Consider the following 24,202-nt stretch of genomic DNA (forward strand, 5'->3'; position numbering starts at 1 on the left):
CTATCAAGGGGATGAAAGATGAACTGAAGTTGTGTGGATTTCTGAGCATTGCTGGCTTCTGGGAGGGGATTAGCATTCCCTGGAGGGAGCTCTGCACTGGCATAAAGCACTGCTGCATGTTGAAGCCAGGATAAATGCAGACCCCTAACTGCTCTCTGAACTTGGAGAAGTAATGCAACTGGCTAAATTACAGTAATTAAAGCTTAATAATTGTGTAGTGCTTCAAAGTGCTGCATAAACCCTGTCTCATCCTGCCAGCAGCCTGGTGGGACAGGTAACTGTGGTTGGGAGTGTGCTGCTCCAAACAGGTCTGAAGGGACAGACTGAGGAATGTGCAGTTCAAACTGGGCTGTTTCCTGGGGAGCTGTCTCTTTGCTGCTGGGGAGAAGCAGTGCTGGGCTTTGTATTAACTGTGTAGAAAGGTTGATTGTGCCTATTGGCATCTTTACTCTGTGCTTTATGGAGAGATAAGACGTGGATGTTGTTGCATGGATTAAAATGGACCCTGTGCACAGCAAAGTGCAGCAGTGATTCAGGCTGGTGAGTGCTGCTTTGGCCACATCTCAGAGCTCTGTGCTCCTGCAGCTCTGTCTTTTTGCAGGAAGAATCTGCTAGTGAGCTTCAAAGCATCCCCCCTGGAGCCTCTGCAGGCACCCAGTTACCCAGCTGGGGGGTTCTTTTGTGCAGGGACAGTGGGAGGTTTGGGCTGCCTTTCATCCTGGGCTGCATGGGGAGGAGACAGTTGCTGCCTATTGCTCTGTCCATTAACTTGGGCAGTGCTGTGCTGAAGGCTCTGCTTGTTTCACTTGATTTGAGACCACCAACAGCTAAGCTGAGCCTGCCAAGGTGCATTCAAACCAAGTTTAATAGCTGTGTTCCTCATGCCTTCTGGTGCTTTTCCCAGCATGTCCAGGTTTAAAGGCAGTGGTTCCCGCAGAGCCATGGTCTGCTTGGTGGAGCTGCCTGAATTGTGCATTTCTTTTTCCTGAGCTTCCCAGTAGTGTTCAGGTGGGCTGGTGAATGTTATAATCTTTACAATTACAGCAGTTGGTGGGGAGTTGATAGCCCCATCACAGAATGAGAAACTAAGGCACAGAGGAGTATCCAATTTTCCCAGTGTCATACAGAAACCAGTGGCAGAAGGAATTAGAGAATCCAGCTGTCCTGACAGTCAAAGTCAAAAGTCCTGACAGTCAAAAATTCATCACATGGAGTAGGAATGTGTCAGGGGGATGATTGATGTAGCCTAGGTCACTAGAGAAATATTCTTGCTTGGGCTCAGGGATCTGATATCTTAGGAAAAGTAGGCAGGAGAACACCAAGAAAGACAGAAAGCAAGAGTGCAACCAAGGATTGGATAATAAAGGGAAGTTTCTGCCCAGACTGGCTGATGGATTTGCACTGCTGGTTCCTGTGTCACTCTGTAGCAGGGATGAGCCATTTCAGGCAGTCTGAGCACTAAATCAGCAGCTGCAGGTGTACAGGAGCTGCAGCATCCTGATGGGTGATTTGCTTTAGAGCAAGAATAAATCCCTCTCTAGCACTAGGCTGCTGTATGAAATGCTACCCCAAGAAATTGTATGCTGTCATGTGTTTGATATCTGTCATCCTCTCTAATCAGACCCAAAACCCCCACTTTGTGCCATATTGTGACTTATCCTATATAAGAATCCAACTTACAGTAATAAATGCAAATATATTTGGTGGAGCTACTCCTTATCATGTATTTTTGAACCTGTGAATAATGCTTACATTTCAGGAGGTGTAATCCCTGAAGTAGATTAATCGCCTGCAAAGTGTCATTGTTAAATTAAAACTGTCTTATTTTTCTGCTAAGGAATGCAAAATAGCTCTCAGGAAAAGTAAGAACATTCTGCTGCCCAGTTTCCCACCTCCAGCTGTTCAGATCTGAAAAGAAATTGTGTAGAGGTGTTACAAAAGGAGCCTAGTGAGTGCAGCCTGGAAAGAGAGAGAGAGTCTGACAGCTGCCTTGCAGGGTTTTCCACCAGTCTGAATCAGAGGGGTGGATCTGCAGTCTATGAGAATTGAAACTTGCAGCAAATATTTTGTATTCTGTTCATTTCTTTATTTAAACAGTCTTTGTAAAGGCATTTACACTCAAGTGTGCAGCAGTCTTGGTGAGAATTCCTTATTCTGCAGGAGTCTGAATCCACAGAGGATGGAGGATGATTCAACCCACTTTGCTCTGGAAAGCTAGGAATATGTTTGTGTTCCTGTATTAAAAATATCTGGCACGTATTATATCAACATTTACTGGTACAACAAACAAATATGCTACTATGGATGTGTAGTGGCTGTGAGAAAATATAAGAGGACTTAAATATACTAGTATTTCATTCTGGGCTCTACTTCTTTGTTCCTCTGGAAAGAAGCTGCAAGACCTCTGTCTTTCATTTTCATCAGGTAGCAGAGAGTGTGAGATGGCTGATAAACTTTTAAGGTGATTTTAAACAGTTCTATGTGTAAAAGAGCAAAATGTGAATTTTAGGAAGAGAGCTCAGTGGTGAATTTGTGTGAGGATGAAGGTGGGCTGCAGGAAGCAGACATGGGTAGGTGGTGTTGCTCGGGAACAACTTCATGTTGTAGGAGGAAAAATCAGAAAATAACCACACTTTTCCTACCTATCAGCTCTGTTGCTCCTGCAACCCCTGAGGAAGGCAAAGAGAAGCTATTTGCCATGAGCCAGGCAAAGCTATGGATTTAAACAAGCTCCTGGGTATTTGACAACTTATTTATCCCTGTCAACTATAGAAAGGACAAGGCAAAGAAAAGTTTATAGATTCTGTGGCTCCTCATCTCCTGCCTCTGAGCTGCTTCTTGTTTCCTTCCTGAAGAACCAAACCAGCTCCTAATCCTGGACATTTGCAAGATCTATCTCAGGTTCCCTTTCCCTAGGCAAGCTAAGCACTAATTTAACATGCAGAATATTTACTACCAGTGGAGAAACTCACACATCTTTTCACGTTCCCATGCAGTCCTCACCTCAGCACATTCATTGCCTCTAGAAAATAAAATCACATGCACAAAGGAAATGTCCTGCACTGTTTTTCCCCTAACAGCCATCCCATAGATCACAACTCTTTAGAGGCCTGATACCATCCCAAAGCAGCAGGATGCAATCATCCCCATTTTACCTGGCTAAGGCCATGCCTCTCACACTGAGGCTGGGATGGCCAGGGCAGGGGTCAGCTCAGAGGAGCCCTAAGTGCACTTAGAGCCTCCTGTGCTCTCCAGGGTGAAGGAGGAAGCAACTGCTCATTTTGTCCTTAGGACTTTTTGCCTTTAGGCACAGACAAAAGGGACTTACAGCTTTTTAAAATGCCTCCTGGTACCCATCAGGGGTTTGCTTTCACTGTAACCTGGAATTCACTGTCTACTCTTTCTTTGTTGTTCTTCAGAGGAAGCCCTGTGCTGAGACAGCTGGGTGGGAAGGTGTCTTGCTGTTTCTGTTTGGACCAGAAAATTAGCGGCTTTCTCTTTGTAACTTTCTAAAGCAAAGATGTGAATGTTGAGGTTTTTTATTAATGAACTGACACCTCCTGTGAATGGCTTCTTCACCCTGCTTTGTGGCAGGAAGAGCACTTGCAGCTGATGAAAGGCTGGAAAGATCCCTCTGGGACAGCTTCAGAGCCTGGGTTTGCCAAAGGTTTACTTAAGGGCATTTGAAAAATGCCTCATTAGCAGTTGATGACTTAGCAGGGCAGCTTTTGTTGCGTAAACCTGGAGCTGCCCCTTGCCAGGAGCTCAGGGTGGCTCTTCTGTCCCTTTCATTTGGGTCCCAGGCTCTTTCCCTTCACCCACAGCAGGTTACCTGAGAGCCCCCAGCAGCCCTCACTCACACTGTTACAGTGTTTACCAGATTGGCTCTGCCTCCTTTGCCAAATACTCCATGTTCTAAGTGTCAGGATGGGTGTTTAACAATCCCTGCCCTTCCTGCCCTTCCTCTTCCCCAGCCCTGCCACACTGCATTTGTCCTTTGTCACCTGCTACAGCCACGTTCCTTTGTGGCTGCCCTTATCTTGTCTGACTCTGTGCCAAACTGGTGACTCCTGTGTAAAGTCTGGAGCAGGTGTGCAAGTGTTTCAGGAACCTTTTTCTATTATCTCTGGATTTGCTGCCTTTTTGTGCTCACTGCCTGCTGAGCTGTGGCAGTTTCTCTTTCCAGGCACTGTGTGACTGTAGTAGATATTGGCATTAAGTGCAGCTTTCCTCTCATTTCTTCTGTAGCTCCTGATGTATCCATTGGAATGAGCTTGCTGTCTAAGCAGAGTTTGCTTTTCAGTTCAAGTCCCTATTATTTTTGTTGCCTTTCATTCTGTTTTATTTATCTGTCTGCTTTCCTCATGTTGTTTTTTTTCTGTGGGTGCCTTGCTGCCCCAGACAGGCAGCAGTCAGACAAGAGAGAGCCCTGATTGTCCCTTGCTCAGTGTTGCTCTCAGACACTCTTGTTTGCAGCACTGTGTGGTGCAGCAGCATGGCTGGTGCCAGCTCCACTGCCATCTTCTCCTCTGGGAGTCTTTGAGACACTCCTATGCTGATGTTACCTGGGCTGCTTCCAAGAACAACACAGAACTGCTTCCTCTATTCCTAAAACTGACACAGAGAATGAAAACTGCAGCAGGATTATTTTTAGTTCTGTAAAAGTGCAGCTAAAGCAGCATTGCTGGACTCTGCTTGGACAGAATTTGCTGTTGCACATTGTCCCTGATAGGAGGGGAGAGTGTGTGTGTATGTATAGTAGATGATATTTGAAAGAGAATTTATGTTTTGTTCCTCAACACTGCATTACAGTTTTGGATTGGACCATCAATGTAAATTAGTCTGAAGTCCAAGATTAGTTTCCAGTAAATGTTCATCATGAAACCATGCAGTTAAGGAACAGGAAGAACAGATGAGAGCCAAGCTGCACTTGCAGAGCTGGCTGTGTGCAAGCAGCTCCTGAGGAGCAGAACTGCTGCAGTTTGAGACCACAGTGGATTTGGCTGGGCTGGGAAGAGCTGCAAGAGCAGGAAGAGCTGCAGCTCCTGACTGAGCTCTGGGCTGTGTCACACTGGTGGGGACAGGAGGGACAAACTTCCTGCCTGTTTGTGTTCAATGGTTCTGTACTCTGGGCACAGTATGACATATGTGAGCATTTCCAACATGCAGGATATCCTGTGTGCTGTACATGCTCAATGTGTTTGCATTAAAACATGAAATGCCCATGAGAACTTTGATTTAGCAGTTCCCTGCTGTAGCCCTCTCATGGACTGCTCTTCCCTGTTGATTAGCTGTCAGTGATCTGGTGCCTCACTGCAACCTGTGATTTGATAGAAAGTGCTCATGCTTCTGGCCCAGAAATGCAAGTGTTTACCCCACTTTGTTACCAGCACCTTATGGCAGTGTTTTCCATCTGGCACCCTCCTGGGATGTGTCCTTTGGGACTGCTGCCCCTTTGCTGAGCACTGAGGGAGTGCTGCTGTGAACTCTGTGCTTCCTGCAAATCCAGATGTCTCCCTTGCAGTTCAGCACTTAAAACTGCAGTGTTTACTCTTGTAAAAGGAGGAATTATCAGGGTCATGTTTGGTCCTGAACTGTTCCACAACTTAGCATTTAAATCTGGGAGCTTCTGCATCAAAGTAGTCACAGAAGCAGGACTCATAAACAAAAATCTGTAGCAAGCAGTTGTGGAAATTGGACTGCTCTTGTTTCGAATTGCAGATATTCTACTACATAGTTTTTACTATTGTTAGCAAAATTCATACTGTATCATTAAAATTCTACCATAGCTGTGTCCTCTTGTCTCTTGAAGCTGATATCAGTTCAAGCCTGTGTAACCTCTGTTTGTATTGTCCTCAGCCTCTACTGATTAGATCTTGTTTCACAGAAATGACTTGGTATTGTGCTTTGATAAAGTATTTATCAGCACAGTCAGGACCAGTTTGTTTACCTGATACTATCTAAGTGCTCTAATTCCAGCCAGCAGTCTAAAGTTCACAGGAGGAAAGATGATTTCAGGGAAATGGAGAATCAGACTGGTGCTGGTGAGTGCAGGGCATTCACAGTCACATGCTCTGTCAGCCACCAGGAAAAAGCTTAAAAGGAAAATAGGGAAGCACTAACCAGTTTATTTTTCTGGCACCTCAGGATGAGATGACCTCAAGTTTGGGCCTTACCACAAAGAAAGCCCTCACGATCCTGAGAGACCAATTGTCAGCACTGCTGGAGGGGCATCAGAAGGAGCGGAAAAAAGGGACCTCATGGAAGGTGAGGCACCAAACAGCACGAGTTGGGCACTTGGTTTCCCCTTCTCAAAGTAAAGATGAGGGATAAACAGAAGTTGGCTGCATTCCCTCCCAGAGTATCCAACTGTAGAAGTGCTAAAGTCCTTGGGAACAAAGCAAGGAATCTAGCCGAGGGTGAGTTTTGGCCAGCACTTCTCTCCTGGATGCCAGAGCTCAGTGGGAAGATGCCTCTTGCCCTGTGAAGGATCTCAGGACTTCAAGAGTCACTGAGGGCAGTGAGCTTAGAGGGTCCATCTCAGGTGGAGATAAAGAGCTGTGAAGCTCAACAGGCTCCCCTTGTCCACTGTGTTTTCCTGGCATGTGTGTTGAATATAAAGTGCCAGTGTTTATGCACAGTGCTTAAAAGTGTTTTTGACTGGTCAGTAACAATGGGACAGCCTGGCACAGAAGCCTTTTCATTTTTCCAACCAAGAGAAAAGCAGAGAGTGTTCACCCAGACTCACCAGCTGAGTATCCATTGGTGCTGAAGGAGCCACACAATGGATCTGGGATGCTCTGTGTGATGTTCAGGGGTTTTACAAAGTTCTGTTCTTCCTGGAGCACCAGCTGCTGTCTTCACCCTTTCTCATTCTGCTTTCCCAAATGTCTGGCTCTGTATTCCATGAGTGCTGACTGTGTGCTGCTCTCCCTTTGCAGGAGGTGTGGAGGAGCAGTTTCCTGTACCATGGTAACCGCTGCTCCTGCTTCCACTGGCCTGGTGCATCTCTGATGCTGCTGGCTGTGCTGCTGCTGCTGTGCTGCTATGGGAGCCAGCCACAGGGGAGGTGAGCAAAGCACCTGTGCTGCTTAACTGAGGCAAGGTGCTGCTTTTATATCATCTTAGTACTGGGTGTGATTGACTAAGTGTTGTCCCTCATTCTGTCTAGGTATCTAGATATCAGCATACTCACACTGGTAATCTCCTATGAGCCCTTTTAATAGAACTTCAGCCAAATTAATTCTACTTCTAATACACCCAAAGAGTGTCCTGTGGAGAGACTGAGGGGTTTTTTTCTACAGCATTCCTAGATCTTTAAAACTCCTAAGGCATTGTCATAGGAAATGTTTTGAAACTGGAGAAATTAGTAGCTCATGGGAGAAGATAATGTGCTATACATGCCTTGACCATATTTGTAAAGTATTTTTTAATTGAGATGGGTCTTTTCAGACCTCTCTAGTGTCATTATCCTAAAGAAGAAGTGTGATCATGTGTTTCTTTTTGAGCCATAAATCTGTGAGATGTGGGAATAAACAACCAGGCAGTTGTATGTTTATCTCCGTGGGTGTCTGGCAGTGTATTCTACTCGTTTACTCAAACCTCATCTGCATTCTGCTTCCTCCTGTTTTGCTGTGTGAAGCCAAGGTGCTGAGATAGTCAATGCACTGGCACTTTTCCTCCTGCTCCTCTTGGATCTTCTCATGATTGGGCGTCAAGAGAGGCTGAAGTGCAGAGAGGTGGAGAGGAGGCTTCAGACCATTGTTGATAAGATAAACGGTGAGGTCTCCTTCATCTGTCCTGTTTTTACTTGTGTTTTCCTCCCATTGAATCTTTCCCCAGACCTGACCACATGCATTCCTGATTAAGCTTGCTGACCTTCCCCTGTGTTGCACAGAAACAGGCTGTGGGAAGTGTGTTCTCCTCATGCCTGTCCTGTAAAATAGTTATTTTGAGCTGTCATGTGGCCATGTGCTTCCAAGCTGTGTGTTAGCAGGTGGGTGTCTGTTATGGCTGTGCTTTGGAGTAATTCAAATCCTCATATCCTTATAAAAATATCTGCCTTGCAGCAGATGATGAGGAGAGAACACGTGGGGTTGTACCACGACACGGAGCAGAAGGGAATAAATTGCTGTGCATGAGCAGCAGGGGCTTTGGGACCTGGGGGGGCAGTTCATTTCAGTGGGCAGTTTTAAGGACAGCCTTTAGATTTTCTGTTGTACAGGTTTTTAAATGACTGCTTAGTTGTTAGTACTGGGTGGAGAGAGAAGGGAAAAGCCATCAAGGAGGAAGAGGGAGATGATAAAAGATCATAGGAGTGGGCTGAGCTTAGCATTGAGTGACTTATAACCACTACAAGATATAAATCCAGAATTGCTACCACTTCATTCTTTCCCACTTTGTGCTTTCAGATACACTTGGCAAAGAGGTGAAATGGCCAGACTCCATGTACCCTGACCTGCACATGCCTTATGCCCCATCCTGGTCCCTTCACTGGGCCTACAGGGATGGGCATCTTGTCAACCTGCCCGTGAGCCTCTTGGTAGAAGGAGATGTTGTTGCTTTAAGGCCAGGCCAGGAGTCATTTGCTTCTCTGAGAGGGATTAAGGTAACTTGTTTGTCTAATTTCCCTGGCCTGTAACAATATATTTCACAGGATTTTCTTGCTAATATTCTAATTCCCAGAGTACAGATTATTGGAGTGTTTGGTTTCTCCTGACCTTGAAAATAGCTTGAAATTCCAGTTCAGTCAAGGATGGTGCATAGTTAGCCAGACTGCATCTTCTCTATGAGCTCCCAAACCCAGTGGACAGGAGATACTAATGTTATACAAAAGCACCATATCTCCTCCTTTCTCAGGTCAAGGGGAGAATGTAATGTGTTGCTAAATATAAGTGGAGTGAATCTATCCAGTAGGATAATATGACATACAAACCTCATCCTTTATCCTGCTTTTTATGTGCAGAAATAAAGTTTGTCTGCTTTGACCTTCTCCTTACTACTGATTTATTATAGAACAAGGTAATATAAAATACCTGATGTAGAAGTAAATTAACTACTCACTTACAAGATCTATACAAAGATTTTACTATTTGAAGAAGGTTGGGAAAAGTTTAAAGCTTGAAATTTACCTTTGGTGGTTTTAATTGTAACTTTCACTCCAAATGCCAATTCTCATGAAATAACCAGATGTGCTTGAACACAAACCTTTGGGCTCTCTGACCTTTCTTCTAGGATGATGAGCACATAGTTCTGGAGCCTGGAGATCTATTCCCACCTTTCTCACCCCCACCCTCCCCAAGGGGAGAAGTGAAGAAGGGACCTCAGAATCCTCAGCTCTATCGTCTCTTCCGTGTGTTGAAGACCCCAATAATTGATAATGTCAGGTGGGTTAAGTGCAGGGCACAGTGCTGCCTTCCTGCTGAGCAGGTGAGGAGACCTGAGGAGTTTGCTTGGCAACAATGCAAATTTACTTGCAGGTGCCACACTCTTATTGTAGGTGTTGGCTTCTCTATTGACAGCCCTCCCCCATAGCACAGTCTGAGCACAGTGTTCTAATCAGGTCTGCTAGGAGGCTTATATCCAAGGAAAGTGAAGATTTAGAATCTTGGTTGCTGAAATTTCAAGCTGTTTTCTGTTTTTTTAGGTGGTGCCTGGAAATGGCTCTGTCACGGCCTGTGACAGCCCTGGATAATGAGAGGTTCACTGTGCAGTCAGTGATGCTGAAATATGCTGTCCCTGTTGTGCTGGTAGGTCTCATTCCAAGCCTTTGTCCTAGAGAATAGCCATGTTTTGTCAACAAATCTGAAGAATCTGCAGCCATCAACAGGAAGTTGTGGCCAGGCTCTCTCATGCAGCTGACTCTGTGTTTACCCTGGGCAGTTCAGAGATGCTGAGCCACGTAACCATGAGAGTGGAGGGAGGAACTGCAGCAGCAGATCAAAAATATATTTTTCATACTTACCCCAGGGCTGAGAATGTTACAAGGCACTGAAAACACCTTCCCTGCAAGTGCCAGTGGTTAGGTGACAGTGTCATCTCTGAATTGCAGGCTGGATTCCTGATCACCAATGCCGTACGCTTCATTTTCCATGCTCCTGGAATTGCCTCCTGGCAGTACACTCTTCTTCAGCTGCAGGTAAAGGAGGGCACTGAGCTTCTCTACACCTCCTCCCCAGAGCACCACTGAGATGAATTCCCTCCCTCAGTGACTTAATTGATGCTCTGACAGCATCCTGTGCTTCCTGGCTCTGGAAACATGCTGGATCCAGGGGCATTCAGTGGAGGAGGACAACAGAACTTCCCTGGCCATTCCTTGCAGACTTAACTTTAAATGTTTTGCTCTCTCATTTGCCATGTATGTGTTTACCTATATCTATTTATCTATGGTATCCTTTGTCTTTAAACTCATTAGAGTTTATGCCAAATTCAGCAGGAAAAACAGCTGCAAGTTGGTGTGATTGATTCATTATCTCCTTCATGAAACACCCCTAAGGTGTGCACTGTTTGGCACTGCTCCCAGTTCCCTTCCTTCTTGCCCTGGCCTTTTATCCTTATCCTCTCACTGTGGTGGAAAAGATGTCATATGAGAGGTTCTGACTTGTTGTCTCTGTGCTTGCTGGTGATCACAGGTTGTTTTTTTCAGGTTAATGGTGTCTTACCCATCCTTCCATTGCTCTTTCCTGTCCTATGGATTCTTGCTACTGCCTTTGGAGAAGCCAGAGTGTTGGCCCAGATGAGCAAGGCCTCATCCTCCTCACTGGTAGGTTTCTCTCCATATCAAACCACTGCAGAGACAAGGGCAGGAGATGAAAAGGCTATGTGAAGTGAGCACACTTAATTCAGCAGATGTGTCCACACAAAACCTTGTTGGATCATTGGTTGTCTCAGCTGTGCCCTCTCCCTGAAAGATGCTTTAATTTTTTCAACATCTCTACAGATTTCCCAAGGTGATAGGAAGCTCTGGTGATTCCATAAAACTCTTCAAGGCATGTGCTTTCTGTCAGATACATACAATTTGTCAGAGGGGTCAACATGGAGATATATGCCCTGTAGTGGCTGTAACTTGCCAATGTGTAGGAAGGAATGAGAAGGAACAACAAACATCATATCCTCTGCAATGCCCTGTGGGCTGAGCAATCCTTTCCTGAGGCTCTGGGGCTTTGTTTGCAGGCATGGCCTCTGAGTAGGTCAGGGAGTAAGAGCAGCTTCTGGTGGTTGTGCTGGTTTGGGGAGTGGAGTTTGGTGGTCTGATGGGATGTGATCCTGAGCTGGATGTGCTTTTACACATTGGTTCTTTTGTCCTGGTGGCAGTGCTGGTGAGATGCACTCTGCTCTGTTTGTCTTCTGTGCTGATTTCTGTTACTTGGACAGAGTTTCTCTCTCCTTCTTGTCCTTCCTTGGCCTCTGTGGCCCTGGGTCTGTGTTTTCTATTCTTTTCTCTCTAGCTGAACACAACTAAGCTGCTCATGTCCTGGGAGGAAGGACATGTTACATCCCTTAGTAGCATTTGTACCTTTAGAATCTCTTCTCAGTGTTTTTGCCACTTTACCTTTCCTACCCATTCTCAGCATCACTTGGTTTGTACTTTTGAAATCTCCCTCTTGCCCTTCACAATTCACCATTCAGCTGGGAAAAGCAGGAGCTCCTTGGTTTCCTTGCTTCATCATTCTCAATGTTCCCATTTGCCCTGTCACTCATACTTGCACCTGCCTTTTTTTCTTTCCTGTCTTCTTTTTCTTGTCCAGGCAACTCTGTCTGTCCAGCCAACTCTTTCTGTGGCATCTCAGACATGATCCTCCATCCTTGCTGCTGCAGCTGTGATCTGCCTTAGTCACTCTGACCAGGGCAGTCACTTGGCCTCTCTATTTCTCTCCTTCCTTCTCTCTCCTTTGTTCAAAATGTTAGCAGGTAAGACCTTTCTCCTCTCCAATCACTTGGCCTACTTGGTGGCAACTTGGCCACTTCTCCACCTTCTTCCCCTTCCTATCATGTTCAAGCTGTTTGATTCCCAATTTTTCAAGGCCAGAGGTGACCCTTGTGACTGGTAGAAAGGACAAAAACCAGTGCCCCCCTAAACAAGCCCATGCCTCAGATTTCATTACTACAGTTGGACTGCAGCAACATTCCTTTTGTAAAGGAATTTGCTGTTGGTTTGAAAATATTTGTACTGCCTTTGATAGGAATTATTTACCTTCACTGCTAAAAATGGACATTCTGTGTTAGTGGGAATTTCTGCAGTATCTGATTTCCAGCCCTTGGAAAATTTACATCTTTTGTCTCCTAGATTTAAGAGCAAAGAGCACGTCAATCAAAATTCTGCTCTGTTGTAACTACTCACATTCCTTTTTACCATGTCTGGTTAAGTAAACAGTTCAAGCACCTTGAGGCACTATAAACATATTTTCCAAACCTCTAATCTTTCTCTTGGCCCCTCTTAGCTTTCTCCACTGCTTCAGGATCATTATAGAGTTATGAATCTCAAACCCCACAAAATATTCCAGTAACAGCAGTACTTCTGATAAATTTCAGAATGATTTGGACTTTCTGCTCTGAGTTCCCTTGTTTGTACAACAAAGGATCCCATTAGATCTTTCAGCCACTGCTTTAAAAGGCCAGGCTTTGTTCAGCTGCAGTTACTGCTTTCTGAGAACCCTCATCCTATAATCCAGCCTTCATTTTTGCACCTAAACACAGCCTTAGTTTTGTGCCTGTTGGGATACATGTTTTTGCCTATTGCCCAAGCAATCTGTATGGTTCTGTGACAGTGGTCTCTCCTCTTTACATTGCACCCTGCCCTAAACTTTGTATCCTTTACAGTCTCTATCAGTAATGTGTTGTTTTTAGTTTTCTCTCAGGCTATTTAACAAAATACTGAGATTTGTCCCTGCTTGAGCTAGTGACACTTTATTGCAAATAATTTCTGTTTCTGTTCCACTTAGAGATAGTCTATTTCTAATATATTTGACATGGGCCTTATTACTTAGGAATTTTCATTAGCAAACTAGTCAAGCATTTACAAATTACCAAATAGCCTATGTCAAAAACAGTGCTTTTATCAGTCAAATTTGTAATTTTGTAAAAAAAATAACACAATAGTTTGAGGGGATTTGCTGCTCAGTTGTGGTGTTTGGCACTGATTGTATTATTCCACTTCTTTTTTTTTTAAATTGGGTCTCATATTAGCTGCTCTTTTATTCTGTCTGAAATCAAAGTCTGTCTGGGGTCCTGTGGTAACTTGGATGGTTCTCCTTCCCTTTTTGGGCATTGGCACCACTTCCATTGAACTGGGACTTAATCCATAGTTCAAGCCTTGTGCAAAATCAGCAGTTACAGTCATTGTCCAGGCCTGCTAATTTAACATATTTACTTTCAGTAGCTGGTGTTGGAATGGAAAATATTTCATAGTTATCATATGGTATGATTGTATCATTGAATAAGGAATAGCAATATTTATTTAACACGTCTGCCTTGCCTACAATGTTCATTTGCAATTTCACTGTCTTTAACAAGCAGTGGAGTGGTTTTAATTACCTCGTGGTATATTTTTCTGTATTTTTTATGTTTATTCTTATTTCTATTTTCACTTTTACTCAAAACTGGTCTCTTATTTTTACTATGGGATTGTTGCTTTTTAAAATTGTAACAAAATTTTCTTCACCAGTTCTTAATTATCCTTCATAGTTCTCAGTTTAAATGATTTCTGACAGATTTCTCTTGGCTTTTTTCAGCATTTATAAACTGATCCTTTTTCAAGTGCCAGATATATGCATTATTTGGACTATAGCTCTATTTACATATAAATGTAATTGCCATGTTCACTTATGGTTGTGAATAGACCTAAATTTAAACTTTTTCAAAATTACATCTGGTGTGGAATACCTTTGTACTGGATGCAAAAATTCTGAGTTAGTGAATTTCTCAGTGTGGTTCCCAGAGCACTGTGGTGGTGCCCTGCTATAATTTCTTTTCATTTCCTATCCACATCCCATTCATATCACCTCATTCCTCTGTGTCCATTGTGTTCCAGGCACCTGCTTTTCCAGCCCCGCTTCCAGTTCCCTTCCTGTAACTGACCCATATAAGTTAAAATCAGATCATTCAATCCTGTCTCTTTCTGACTAAAAATAACCACCCAGAAAGGAGCCTTCTCTGGGTCTAATTGCTATTATTTTCTCTGTAGACATTTAGGTAATGACTGTGTGTTCCTCTGTGATGTACAGCACCAAGCACTTTGCCTGTGCTTCACAAGCAGATAAAACCAGAGTCCATTAAAGACTTAATTGCTTTGATGAGTTATCGGTCTGCCTTGGTACAGCGATTCCCACGGAGCAGGACTCCTGCCTTCTCCTCCCTGAAGGCACATCCTGAGGGAAGGATGTTCCTCATGGCACATTTCTGAGCACAATTATAGTAACTGGTCTCTTCTCTTGCTGCAGCTTGCTAAGTTTTCAGAGGACACTCTCAGCAGCTACACAGAGATGGTATCTTCTCAGGTACTATTATTATGAATTGTTTTCCTCCATCTTCACTGCAGAACTTCATGATATCCTTTCCCTTCCTCTCTGATCTGCTTGTTGCTAGACCCTTTTTACTTGTGTCAGTTGTCCATTGTCACTCATTTGTTGCTTTAATTTGCTGTGCATGCAGGTTGCATGTCTTCCCTCTGCCTCCCCATGTAAATACTGCTGTGCTGACCAGACATGGAGGTGACCTCGATACTGAGACTACTTGTGCTTTTCTGAATATTGCAAATGGTTTGAAATCAACATTTTCTATCCTGGAGACAGTACCTCTTCTAAGTCCTGTTCCACAAGTAAAATAAACTTTGTATGGTGTGTGTCTGAAAGAAGGGAAGTATTTTGCTTGTACCAGAAAAACCTTGTTCAAGCCAAAACTAAAACCCAAAGGGAATGGTAGTCAGCACCCAGACCAAACTGCAGAGGGGACCAAGGGATGTTCAGGCTTTTAAAAAGTCTGATCCTGCTCCATAGGCTTCTTACCAGGCTTAAGCACATTACTGGTGCTTCCAAAGCTGGGGCAATGAAACATTCAGGAGCTCTTTTTCTGGGGAAGGAACTGCTCTGGCCACTCTATAAATTGCATCATCCAGATTAAACAGGTTGGTAGAGGAAAGATACTTCTCTGTCTAATCTGGTGTTAAGATTCCCCTTTCTGTAAGGAGGCAGATGGACTCCAGGAATGATTAAAGATCCCTAGGTATGTTAAGAATCAATTCCTGTCTCCTTGCTCCTGGTCACTCAGAGGAATGCACATGGTGTTTCCTTTGCTGAATATTTTGTTGCCTTTCTGTGCCAGTTCATCATTTTGCTGAGATGTTTTTCAGATGTTGAATGGGATTGATTTTAGCTGACCTACCTTGTTAAGAAGATCTGTTTCTTTCCTTTTGTAACATTTTTGCTTAAAAGAAACTGGTTTAGAAAAAAGCTTTTTTTACTTGGTGACAGCTCTGGATTGTTTTGCATTTGAGCTTACTACTGTAGTAACCATTAGGATCCAGGGAACATGATTTGAGGAGCTTAGGGGGAAGTACTCTGCAGTCACAATATTCCAGAACAACTGCTTAAAACAAGTAAAATAACAAAGTAATTCAATCCTGGTTTTGCTGGCTTTAGGATTGCCAGAGGAAAACACACAGCTCTGGTGCTTGGATTGATTGCTGCTATCCAGACTCCCTCTGAAACATGTTTGTATGGAAAAATGAAGGGTTCCAACTGGACATTTTAATTTTGCAAAATATCCCCTTCTTTCTGTTCCATTACAATTCCTTTGTGAGGATGAAGTAGTCAGGGCACTTTGGCTTTGTTTCTGATTTTATCATTACCTCAGTAAGTAACCTTGGGCAAGTGACCTCCCCACAGGGACCCCTGATGTGCAGCATGGTGGTAGGAAACCAAAGACCTCAAACCTCTCAATCCAAGGGCTTGAGTTACTTCAGGATAAAAATACCAAGAGGTGACAACTGACCCACTCAAAATGAACTCCAAAATTCATTTCTGTGTTTTTGGGTAGACAAGAGGTAGTTTCAGTGAATTCTCAATTCAACAATCAGACTGACTGTTAGCAATCAGTGGAAAGGGGAAGAAATGCTTTTCCCTGGAGAACACCAGCACTGTATCAGGTAACAGGTTCCCACAGAGACTGATGTCTATCTTACAGTGTATCCCTGTGTGGAAGGTGAAAGCAGGTAATGTCATACTCCCTTTTTTCCTTCTCTCCCTTCATCTCTCACTGGATGAGTCTCTAACTGGCTGATGTCCTCTGCTTCCCTCCTCAGGAAATGATACGCTGCATCTGGAGCCACTTCCTCTGTGTTTTAAAAGGCAAATCCCCAACTCTGAGCTTCACTTCCAGCTTGCTCCACAGTCTGGGATCTGTCACTGTGAGTATTGCTGGGTTGTCAGAATTAGGGGCCCTGTGAGGATGCTTCATTTGCATCATTCATATCATCCTTCCCTGAGCATAGACTGCAATCAGTTCACTCTGCTGCCCTTCAGGCACCTGTCTTTGTAGAAGAGTTTATAGCTATCTTGTCGTGTCCAAGCACATTTACAGGCTAAAACAATGGTTTGAGATATTCTGTGACATCTGACAGAATGTCTGTATTTTCCAGCTCTGGTTCTGGTCAATTTACCCTCTTGATTCCTGTGCAAGAACCAGCTGGTTTGGGTCCTGGTATGGTATTAACTGGTGAAATAGATTGAGCAGATCCCTTCTTTCCTTCATGCCTATTTTTGTAATATTCTGAAGTAAAATTGGTGTTAAACAGCCCATCAATCTTGTTAGAGCAAGGAATTAATGGATTTTTTTTGAGTGTTATTAGGTGCAGTTTCTTAAGAGAGAAAGTTGATGAAGGAGAGGCTTGTCTATCATCCCATGTCTTTATTAAAGTCATGATATTTATAACTATGCACGAACACTGAGATGTTTTCACTAAGCTTTTACTTTCTTGGGGGTGTTGTGGGCTGTTCTAGGTGCTCTGCTGTGTAGACAAGCAGGGGATTCTTTCCTGGCCAAACCCCAGCCCAGAGACTGTTCTGTTCTTCAGTGGGAAGGTGGAACCACCTCATGACAGCCACGAAGACCTGACTGACGAGCTCTCCACACGGTCCTTCTGCCATCCTGAGATGGAAGATGAGGTGAGTGATCCTCAGTCCATAGTGCAGTGTGCTGGCTGCAATCATAGTTTGACTGACACGCAGTGTGGTATTATAGAGGGACCTTGAGGCAAGTCCTCTGCCATAATTCTTTGCTTAAAGATGAAGAAGCAAGCGAGGATCCTTTTCTGCAGGAGTCCTGAAGCAGCAGGTGAATCAGCAGTGTCTTGTGTTCAGCCCCTGAATCACCACCCTTGCTCTGTTGGTCTCCCACAGCCCCATGAAAGAGATGCTTTGCTGTCTGGCCCACTGGCAGACACAGTGCACATGGCCAATGAACAGGAGAGGAACAACTGGTCTGGTGATGCTCCAAAGGCTCCTGAAGCCTCTGCCCACCGAAAGCCAAACAGCAGGAGCAAACATCCCTCTGGATCCAACGTGAGCTTTAGCAAGGACACAGAGGGTGGAGAGGAGGAACACACTCAGGTAGGACTTACTGGAGGGGCACACAAGTAGGCTTTTGTGGGGCTGTAACACAAACTCAAACCCATAGAGTCCCCACTGCTGGGGAATTGAGCTGGGAATTCCCTGCAGGGTTCTAGGCTCAAGCTGTATTCATTGTAATCAAATACAGTTTCTCTCTGTTGGACCAGGTTGTTGGGGACAGCGAGGTGTTGGCTTGTGAGGCTGAAGACTTTGTGTGTGACTACCACCTGGAGATGCTCAGCCTGTCCCAAGACCAGCAGAACCCCTCCTGCATCCAGTTTGATGACTCCAACTGGCACATGCACCTGAATTCCCTCAAGCCTCTGGGCCTGAACGTGCTGCTCAACCTGTGCAACGCCAGCGTGACCGAGCGGCTGTGCCGCTTCTCCGACCACCTCTGCAACATCGCCCTGCAGGAGACCCACAGTGCTGTGCTGCCTGTCCACGTGCCCTGGGGCCTCTGTGAGCTTGCCAGGCTGATAGGTGAGGAGGAACTGGATGAGCAGACATGGAGAAATCAGAGCTGTCAATAGACACTTAATCCTTAGAGAGCACGAGAATATTTCCCCAGTCGTATTTGCTGAAGAGGTGGAAATGCAGAGCTGACTCTGTTGTTTGCTTGCCAAAAGAGTTTATTAAAGAGATGGCTTTTGGCAAGTTCTGACATTGTCAGTGCTATCCAAGGAACAAATGTCATCAAGGATAGTGCCAGCCAGCCCTGGCTAGGCTTCATATTCTTCTGGTGTGAGTCTGCCAGTCTCATCAGGAGACAAAGACGACCTGCTAATGAGCAGATATCTGGCCTGTCTTTACAGTAGGGCTTTAGAGGGAATTTGGGGATAAATTATGTACCTCAGCTCATTTTACAGATGGAAAATGGAGGCATAGGGGTAAGAGGTTGCAGGTAACACTAGGATTAAAACCTTGGAACTTGAACTCAGTTCACTGCCTGTCCTGTGATGTCACAGTTACTCTCATCAGTGAACAACAGCATGGACACTAATTACTAATCTAATCCTTTTGAGTGTTATTCATCCTAGATCTTGAGCCATGTTTACATATTTACATAGATGCACAGTAAGCACAGCTTACCTACCAATTGCTGGGGAGGTGTCAGAATGAGCACAGGCAAAGTGGGTGGCACAGAAGCAGGAGAAGGGACTTTTCTTCTGCATTGATTAGAGACTGATTTTCCTCCTTGTTCATGTTTCAGGTTTCACACCAGGTGCTAAAGATCTTTTCAAGCAGGAGAACTATTTGGCTTTGTACCGCTTGCCAAGTGATGAGATGGTTAAGGAAACCATCCTGGGGAAGCTTTCATCCATCACCAAGAGGAGACCCCCCCTGAGCCACATGATTAACCTGTTTGTGAAGGACACCACTACCAGTAAGGCTGCCTCTTTCTCTGGGCATGCATTTGGCACAGGGTGAGCTTTTCCTCAGAGAGTCCAGAAAATGTCAGGCTGGAAGAGCCTGGAGTACCCATGGGGTGATGCCCCCTCTACCCATGGCCAGTGCAGATTTGTTTGACAAACTTCAGTGATCATCTGTGTTGTAATGAGGGGCCTTGACTCACTCCAGAATCATAAATAATTTTTAAAAACTATCTTAGCACATAGCAGACCTGTTTTCTGGGAACAAATGGCAGTGTAGAGCATGGTATGGGTTTATTGAGCTTGTAATAGACTTCATGATGGTAGTGAAACTAATACTGCACAGGGTTGAATATCACTCTGGACTTTAGTTAATAATGCTCATCATTCTGATAAACCATAAACCAGTACATTTGTGAGTTGTCTAGTGTATTACATTACACACTCCTATACTGCATGCTAATAAGAAATCACAAAACTCCTATGCAAACTCACAGTGACCATGGATATAAACCTGAAGCCATGCAGACTTCTCCACTCTTTCTCCTCCTTCCTACTGTCATAGGAATGGGCTAGGATGGAAAGGATGTACAGCTGGTTGAGGTCTTAAAGCACCTCAGAAAGATTTAACAGCTTGCCTGTCAGAGCTCTAAGTCTCTTTGTAATTTCTTAAATTGACTGAACTTGGCTCTCTAGAGTTGACATATGTTCAATATTGAATCTGAAATATGATCATTGTGCTGGCCAGAGTTTTACCAGGTTACTGTCTTCTCTCACTCACTTCTTAAATTTTTATCTTAATCTGGGAAGGAGCTTTTTCATTTGTTCTGATTGCTGCTGTCTTGCCTTTGTAAGTAGGAATTATTTTGATGCTGAGATTTTTAGTGTAGAGAAAAAAACCTTTAATGTTGCCTCATTTCAACTCCTTATCCTCATTTTTAAACGGTTTAGGTTAGAGCCTGGAGCTCAGACGAATAGGTGTGACCTGGATTAGGCTGTCTAGAGTAAATTCTAAGAGGAATTTTGCCATTTGGGTTTAGTTAACCATTGGAACACCTCTCACACAATAGTCTTGTCCCTTGAAATTTTCTAAAATACTGCCATTTTAGACCAGAAACACTGGATTGTGCAGTGGGTGAAGTCAAATGGGCTCTTTTATGCAGAATTCAGACCAGATGATCATAATTTACCTCTCTCCACACATTATTTGTGAATAAATCTTTGAATCCACCCACTCCCATGACATGCTGCAGTCAAAGCAAGATACATAAATTCTACAGCTGCAGCAGAAATAGGAGGCAGCTTATCTGTATGTTCCCTTACTATTCCATTGAAATACATGTCTCACCATCTGGCAGTGTTGATCCCAGATCCATAGTAACCACATGGAAATGAGGAGCTCAGTGTTGTCTTCCACAGAGTAAAACCATCTCTGCCTCACTTTGCTGGAGCTGCACTGCTCCATCCATTCCCTTTGATCTGTCTCGTTGGCTCAGCTGGAGCAGTTTGGTTCTTTCCAATGAGTCCCAGCAGCCATGAATGGCTGCTCATACCCCCTGCCCTATTCATTTGTTTTTTCCCCCTTTTGCCAGAAAAATCCTGGCCTGAGAGTTCATGATTTGGGAAGGGAAAGGACTGAGCTCATTTTACTGGCAAGGACAGCTCAGTGAGCTCCTTGCAGTTTATATTGTCTGCAGTCACTGCCACTTTCCCCTTAGCAGGGCTGTGGTGTGGGACTCTGGTGGGAATGAATGGGAAATGGATTGCAGTTGCTGTCAGGCAGGAACATGGGTACATCTGTGCATGTGGTCATTGCAAGCTCTTGCTCTGTGTCCAGGACGTAGGTTTTGCATGGATAAACATCTCCTGTTCCCTCTTTCCAAGCAAGGACTATCTGACCTTAGGAGCAAGGTGGGAAGGATTAGGTGTTTATACAATAAAATTACCCAGAGCTCTGCACAAGTGCTCCTTTGTGTCCCTGAGACAGGCTCCTTCTTTCACACACAACTCTTATTCATCTTGGGGGTTTGTTATGCTGAAAACTTGGCTTGTGATGACTATTTATAGCAAAAGCAGAGAGCTGCTATGTTTTGGAAAATCCTCTGGTGTTTCTGAAGGTCCCTGCCTGGTTTGTGTTGAGGGGATATTCTTGGCTCTGGATTTCACCACCAGTGTGAGCATTAGCAGTCAGCAACAATGCCTGTGAGAAGCCTTTGGGCTCATTTTACTTGGCAGTGGGTTTTTTGGTGTTTTGCTGTTGTGGGGTTTTTTTTTCATTAGCTCAGCTTTGAAGCTGTTGGGGGCAAAGTCACAGAGCAGCTGGAGAAGGGAAGGGAGACTCTGCAGGAAATGTTAATGAGTCGATACAAATGAGAGAGAGCAGGAGGGGAGGCAGCCCCACATCCCTGAACTTGTGTCCTGTGCCTGGGGCCCTGCATCAGGGACGTCACACACCTCTGACAAAAACTTTTTAACACCTCTGACCATGAGAGGGAATAAGAGATTTTGAGTCTATATTAAAAACCAAAATAGGGGGAGAAAGGAAAACAGGACGTGCTGTAGTGTCTGTTGATGTTCAGTTCTTACCTAAAGACAACATGAGTTATGTTTTAGAGTCTCTTATGTTGAACTTTTGACCCATCCTGATTTAACACATGTTCAGGGTGAAAATGTGAAACAGGCTGTTTTCTGTCACATTCTGCTACTTGAATGGAAAGTATTCAAGAATAGCTCTTACCCTTGAGTTCCACGTCTGGCCTGAAAATGAATGCACTTTGCAGTGCAGGCAGACTTTGATCCCCAAAGGCTCATCATTGCTGCTTGTACTTTCATGATAAGAGGCACAAAGGAATTTCTCTTCTTCTGCTCTGTGGGATGCAGGAGCAAGATATTATCCCACCTTTATAGGAGCAGGATTATGACACAGGGTTAGGGGAGAATAGGAAGGGCTCACATTTTATCACAGCCTTGTTTGAACCCACAATTATACAAAGGGCAGTTGCAGGTGCATCATCAATCCTGAACAGTTTCTTGATGGAGACTGAAGACTTTCAGCATCAAAGCATTTGTGGTAACACTTATGTTTTAACAAATAAGGGAGCAGTTGATGTGATATCCCCTTCCTGGGAGCTGTGTATGTGATGCTGACTCATTGTTCTCCTACACTTCAGGCACTGAGCAGATGTTTTCTCATGGGACAGCGGACATCATCCTTGAGGCCTGCACTGACTTTTGGGATGGTACTGATATCTACCCCCTCTCTGGCTCTGACAGGTGGGCAGCTTTCTTATTTGGGGAATTCAGGAGCTGCAGATAAAATGCAGAGGGAACCTGGTGACTCTGTTAAAATTCTTTTCTTAAAAAGCTTGTTAAGCTGACAGTGTGTGCTGTATTTTCATCTACAGGCTGAATTGCTGTTCCTGTTGGTACAGCAGACAAATAATGTTTAGTTTCACTGACTTTTCACATCGTTCTAAATCTGCTTATCCTCAGGTGTGAAAAAACTGCCACTGATCCTTTTTGGAATATTGATCATGTTACAAGCAAATTAAAAATCTGATTTATAGTCTAATTTGTTACCTCTGTGAGTTCAGCTTAGAGAAGGAACTTTACCTTGTTTCAGTGACTGAATATTGACTAAATACAGCTCCTGGAAACCAGACTCTGAAAGGGAATTGGAGAAAAGTTTGCTCCTATCTCTGCAATAGATCCTGTTGTCAGAGTTGTCAGTTCCCTCTTTGGTGTTTATCTCCCTACAGATAAATTATGTCTGATGAATTAAGCTTCTGCTGTCATGCAATGAACTTCCTTGGAGTCATCTGGCAGCCATATAAGCGTATTATAATAATAAGTGTATTTGAAGAGCTCTGTGTTCATACCAATCAATGTGATGAGCAAACAAAAACATTCACCACTGCCCTGTTGGAATATGTGTTCTTGTGGCCCTGCAGTGCCTGCAAGTCTTTTTCAGACTTTCTAACCACTTTTTATGGAAGACGTTTTTCCAAATACATGAAACTGCAGCATTTCTGTATCGTCAGAAATGAGGTGCATTTTTGCTAACTTTGCCTGTTTTTTTTCTCTTTTCCACGTAGGAAGAAGGTGCTGGATTTCTACCAGCGAGCCTGCCTGTCAGGATACTGCTCTGCCTTTGCTTACAAGCCCATGCACTGTGCCTTGTCCTCCCAGCTCAATGGCAAGTGCATCGAGCTGGTGCAGGTGCCAGGGCAGAGCGCGATCTTCACATGCTGCGACCTGCCCGGGACCACTCCCATCAAACAGAGCAGCAGGAGGAACAGCTGGAGCTCAGATGGTACGTGTGGCTGCAGTCCTGCCTGCAGCCAGGGCTGCTGCTGGCCCAGGGAGAACTGTAAGAACACTGGTATTCACAGTAGCAGGTGGAAATTTGGAAGGAAGAGTTTCAGGAGTAGATGCGTTTTCAGAGGAAGTAATGATGTGGCAGCTGGTAGGGGGATTTCTAGTTAAGTTATTAAAGGTTACAGAAAAATTCTTCTCCTTGTGGGAAGTGTTTCTAAAGCAGGCTACAGAGAGTCAAGACTTGTGGGTATTTCAGTACTTGGTTTGCTTTTTATCTGATTTTAGGGAAATCACATGTGGTGGGCTTTTCAAAGGATTGAAATGTATAGTGCTGTGCAGCTGTTACTCCTTGATAAATTTTGTTGCTGTACTGAAGGAACTGGTTCCCACTAGATGAACTGTACATGTCCTTCAGAACAGCAAAGGAAACTGAGAAAGAAGCACATACCATTATATAAATCCAGGAGGCTCTTTTGGAAAACCAGTTTTAACCTCCTTCTGCCTTGGTCTCCCATTCTGTAAAATGTGACTAGTGGAGTTTCCAATAGCTAGGAGCAGTTGTGACTGTTTTCAAAACACTTTTGAGTCCCACCTGTGGCAAACCTTGCAACTGTGTGAAGTGTTTTATTCTTTTGTTCTTCATGCTGCATCCAGCCTCCAGTCACCACAGGCTGATGTGGTGATGGTGAAGGAACCCTGTCAAAGAGCCTTTGCAGGCTTTTTGGAAGTGTTTGCAGGGAACATGATTCAGTTCCTTTGCATCAGCCCCTCGTGCTCTGGTGCCACTGTGCCTCAGCTAGACTCACCAAGTTGTTTAGGCACAGTAGGATGTGTTTAAAATGCACATGTGAACATTATGAAGCACACATCCTTGACCTTTCTATCCAAATTCCACGTGACTGATCCCTG

At 44.3% G+C, this 24,202-nt stretch overlaps 1 protein-coding gene across 3 annotated transcripts in view; it reads left to right on the forward strand.

The window, feature by feature from the left end:
- TMEM94 (transmembrane protein 94) overlaps positions 1-24,202 on the forward strand; it is a 49,780-nt gene that overhangs the window by 13,625 nt on the left and 11,953 nt on the right. For 2 of the 3 annotated variants that reach the window (XM_056506148.1, XM_056506149.1), the window contains exons 3-18: positions 6,148-6,267; positions 6,942-7,069; positions 7,643-7,779; positions 8,412-8,608; positions 9,235-9,386; positions 9,647-9,749; positions 10,052-10,138; positions 10,646-10,762; positions 14,439-14,495; positions 16,298-16,402; positions 16,995-17,159; positions 17,394-17,603; positions 17,771-18,086; positions 18,817-18,990; positions 22,147-22,249; positions 23,071-23,288. In XM_056506148.1, coding sequence (XP_056362123.1) covers positions 6,148-6,267; positions 6,942-7,069; positions 7,643-7,779; positions 8,412-8,608; positions 9,235-9,386; positions 9,647-9,749; positions 10,052-10,138; positions 10,646-10,762; positions 14,439-14,495; positions 16,298-16,402; positions 16,995-17,159; positions 17,394-17,603; positions 17,771-18,086; positions 18,817-18,990; positions 22,147-22,249; positions 23,071-23,288 — 2,389 coding nt within the window. The remainder of the gene's footprint in view (positions 1-6,147; positions 6,268-6,941; positions 7,070-7,642; positions 7,780-8,411; positions 8,609-9,234; positions 9,387-9,646; positions 9,750-10,051; positions 10,139-10,645; positions 10,763-14,438; positions 14,496-16,297; positions 16,403-16,994; positions 17,160-17,393; positions 17,604-17,770; positions 18,087-18,816; positions 18,991-22,146; positions 22,250-23,070; positions 23,289-24,202) is intronic. The other variant, XM_056506150.1, reaches the window with a different exon arrangement.

This window comes from Oenanthe melanoleuca, chromosome 18 (assembly GCF_029582105.1).
Source record: "Oenanthe melanoleuca isolate GR-GAL-2019-014 chromosome 18, OMel1.0, whole genome shotgun sequence".
NCBI classification, from domain to species: domain Eukaryota; kingdom Metazoa; phylum Chordata; class Aves; order Passeriformes; family Muscicapidae; genus Oenanthe; species Oenanthe melanoleuca.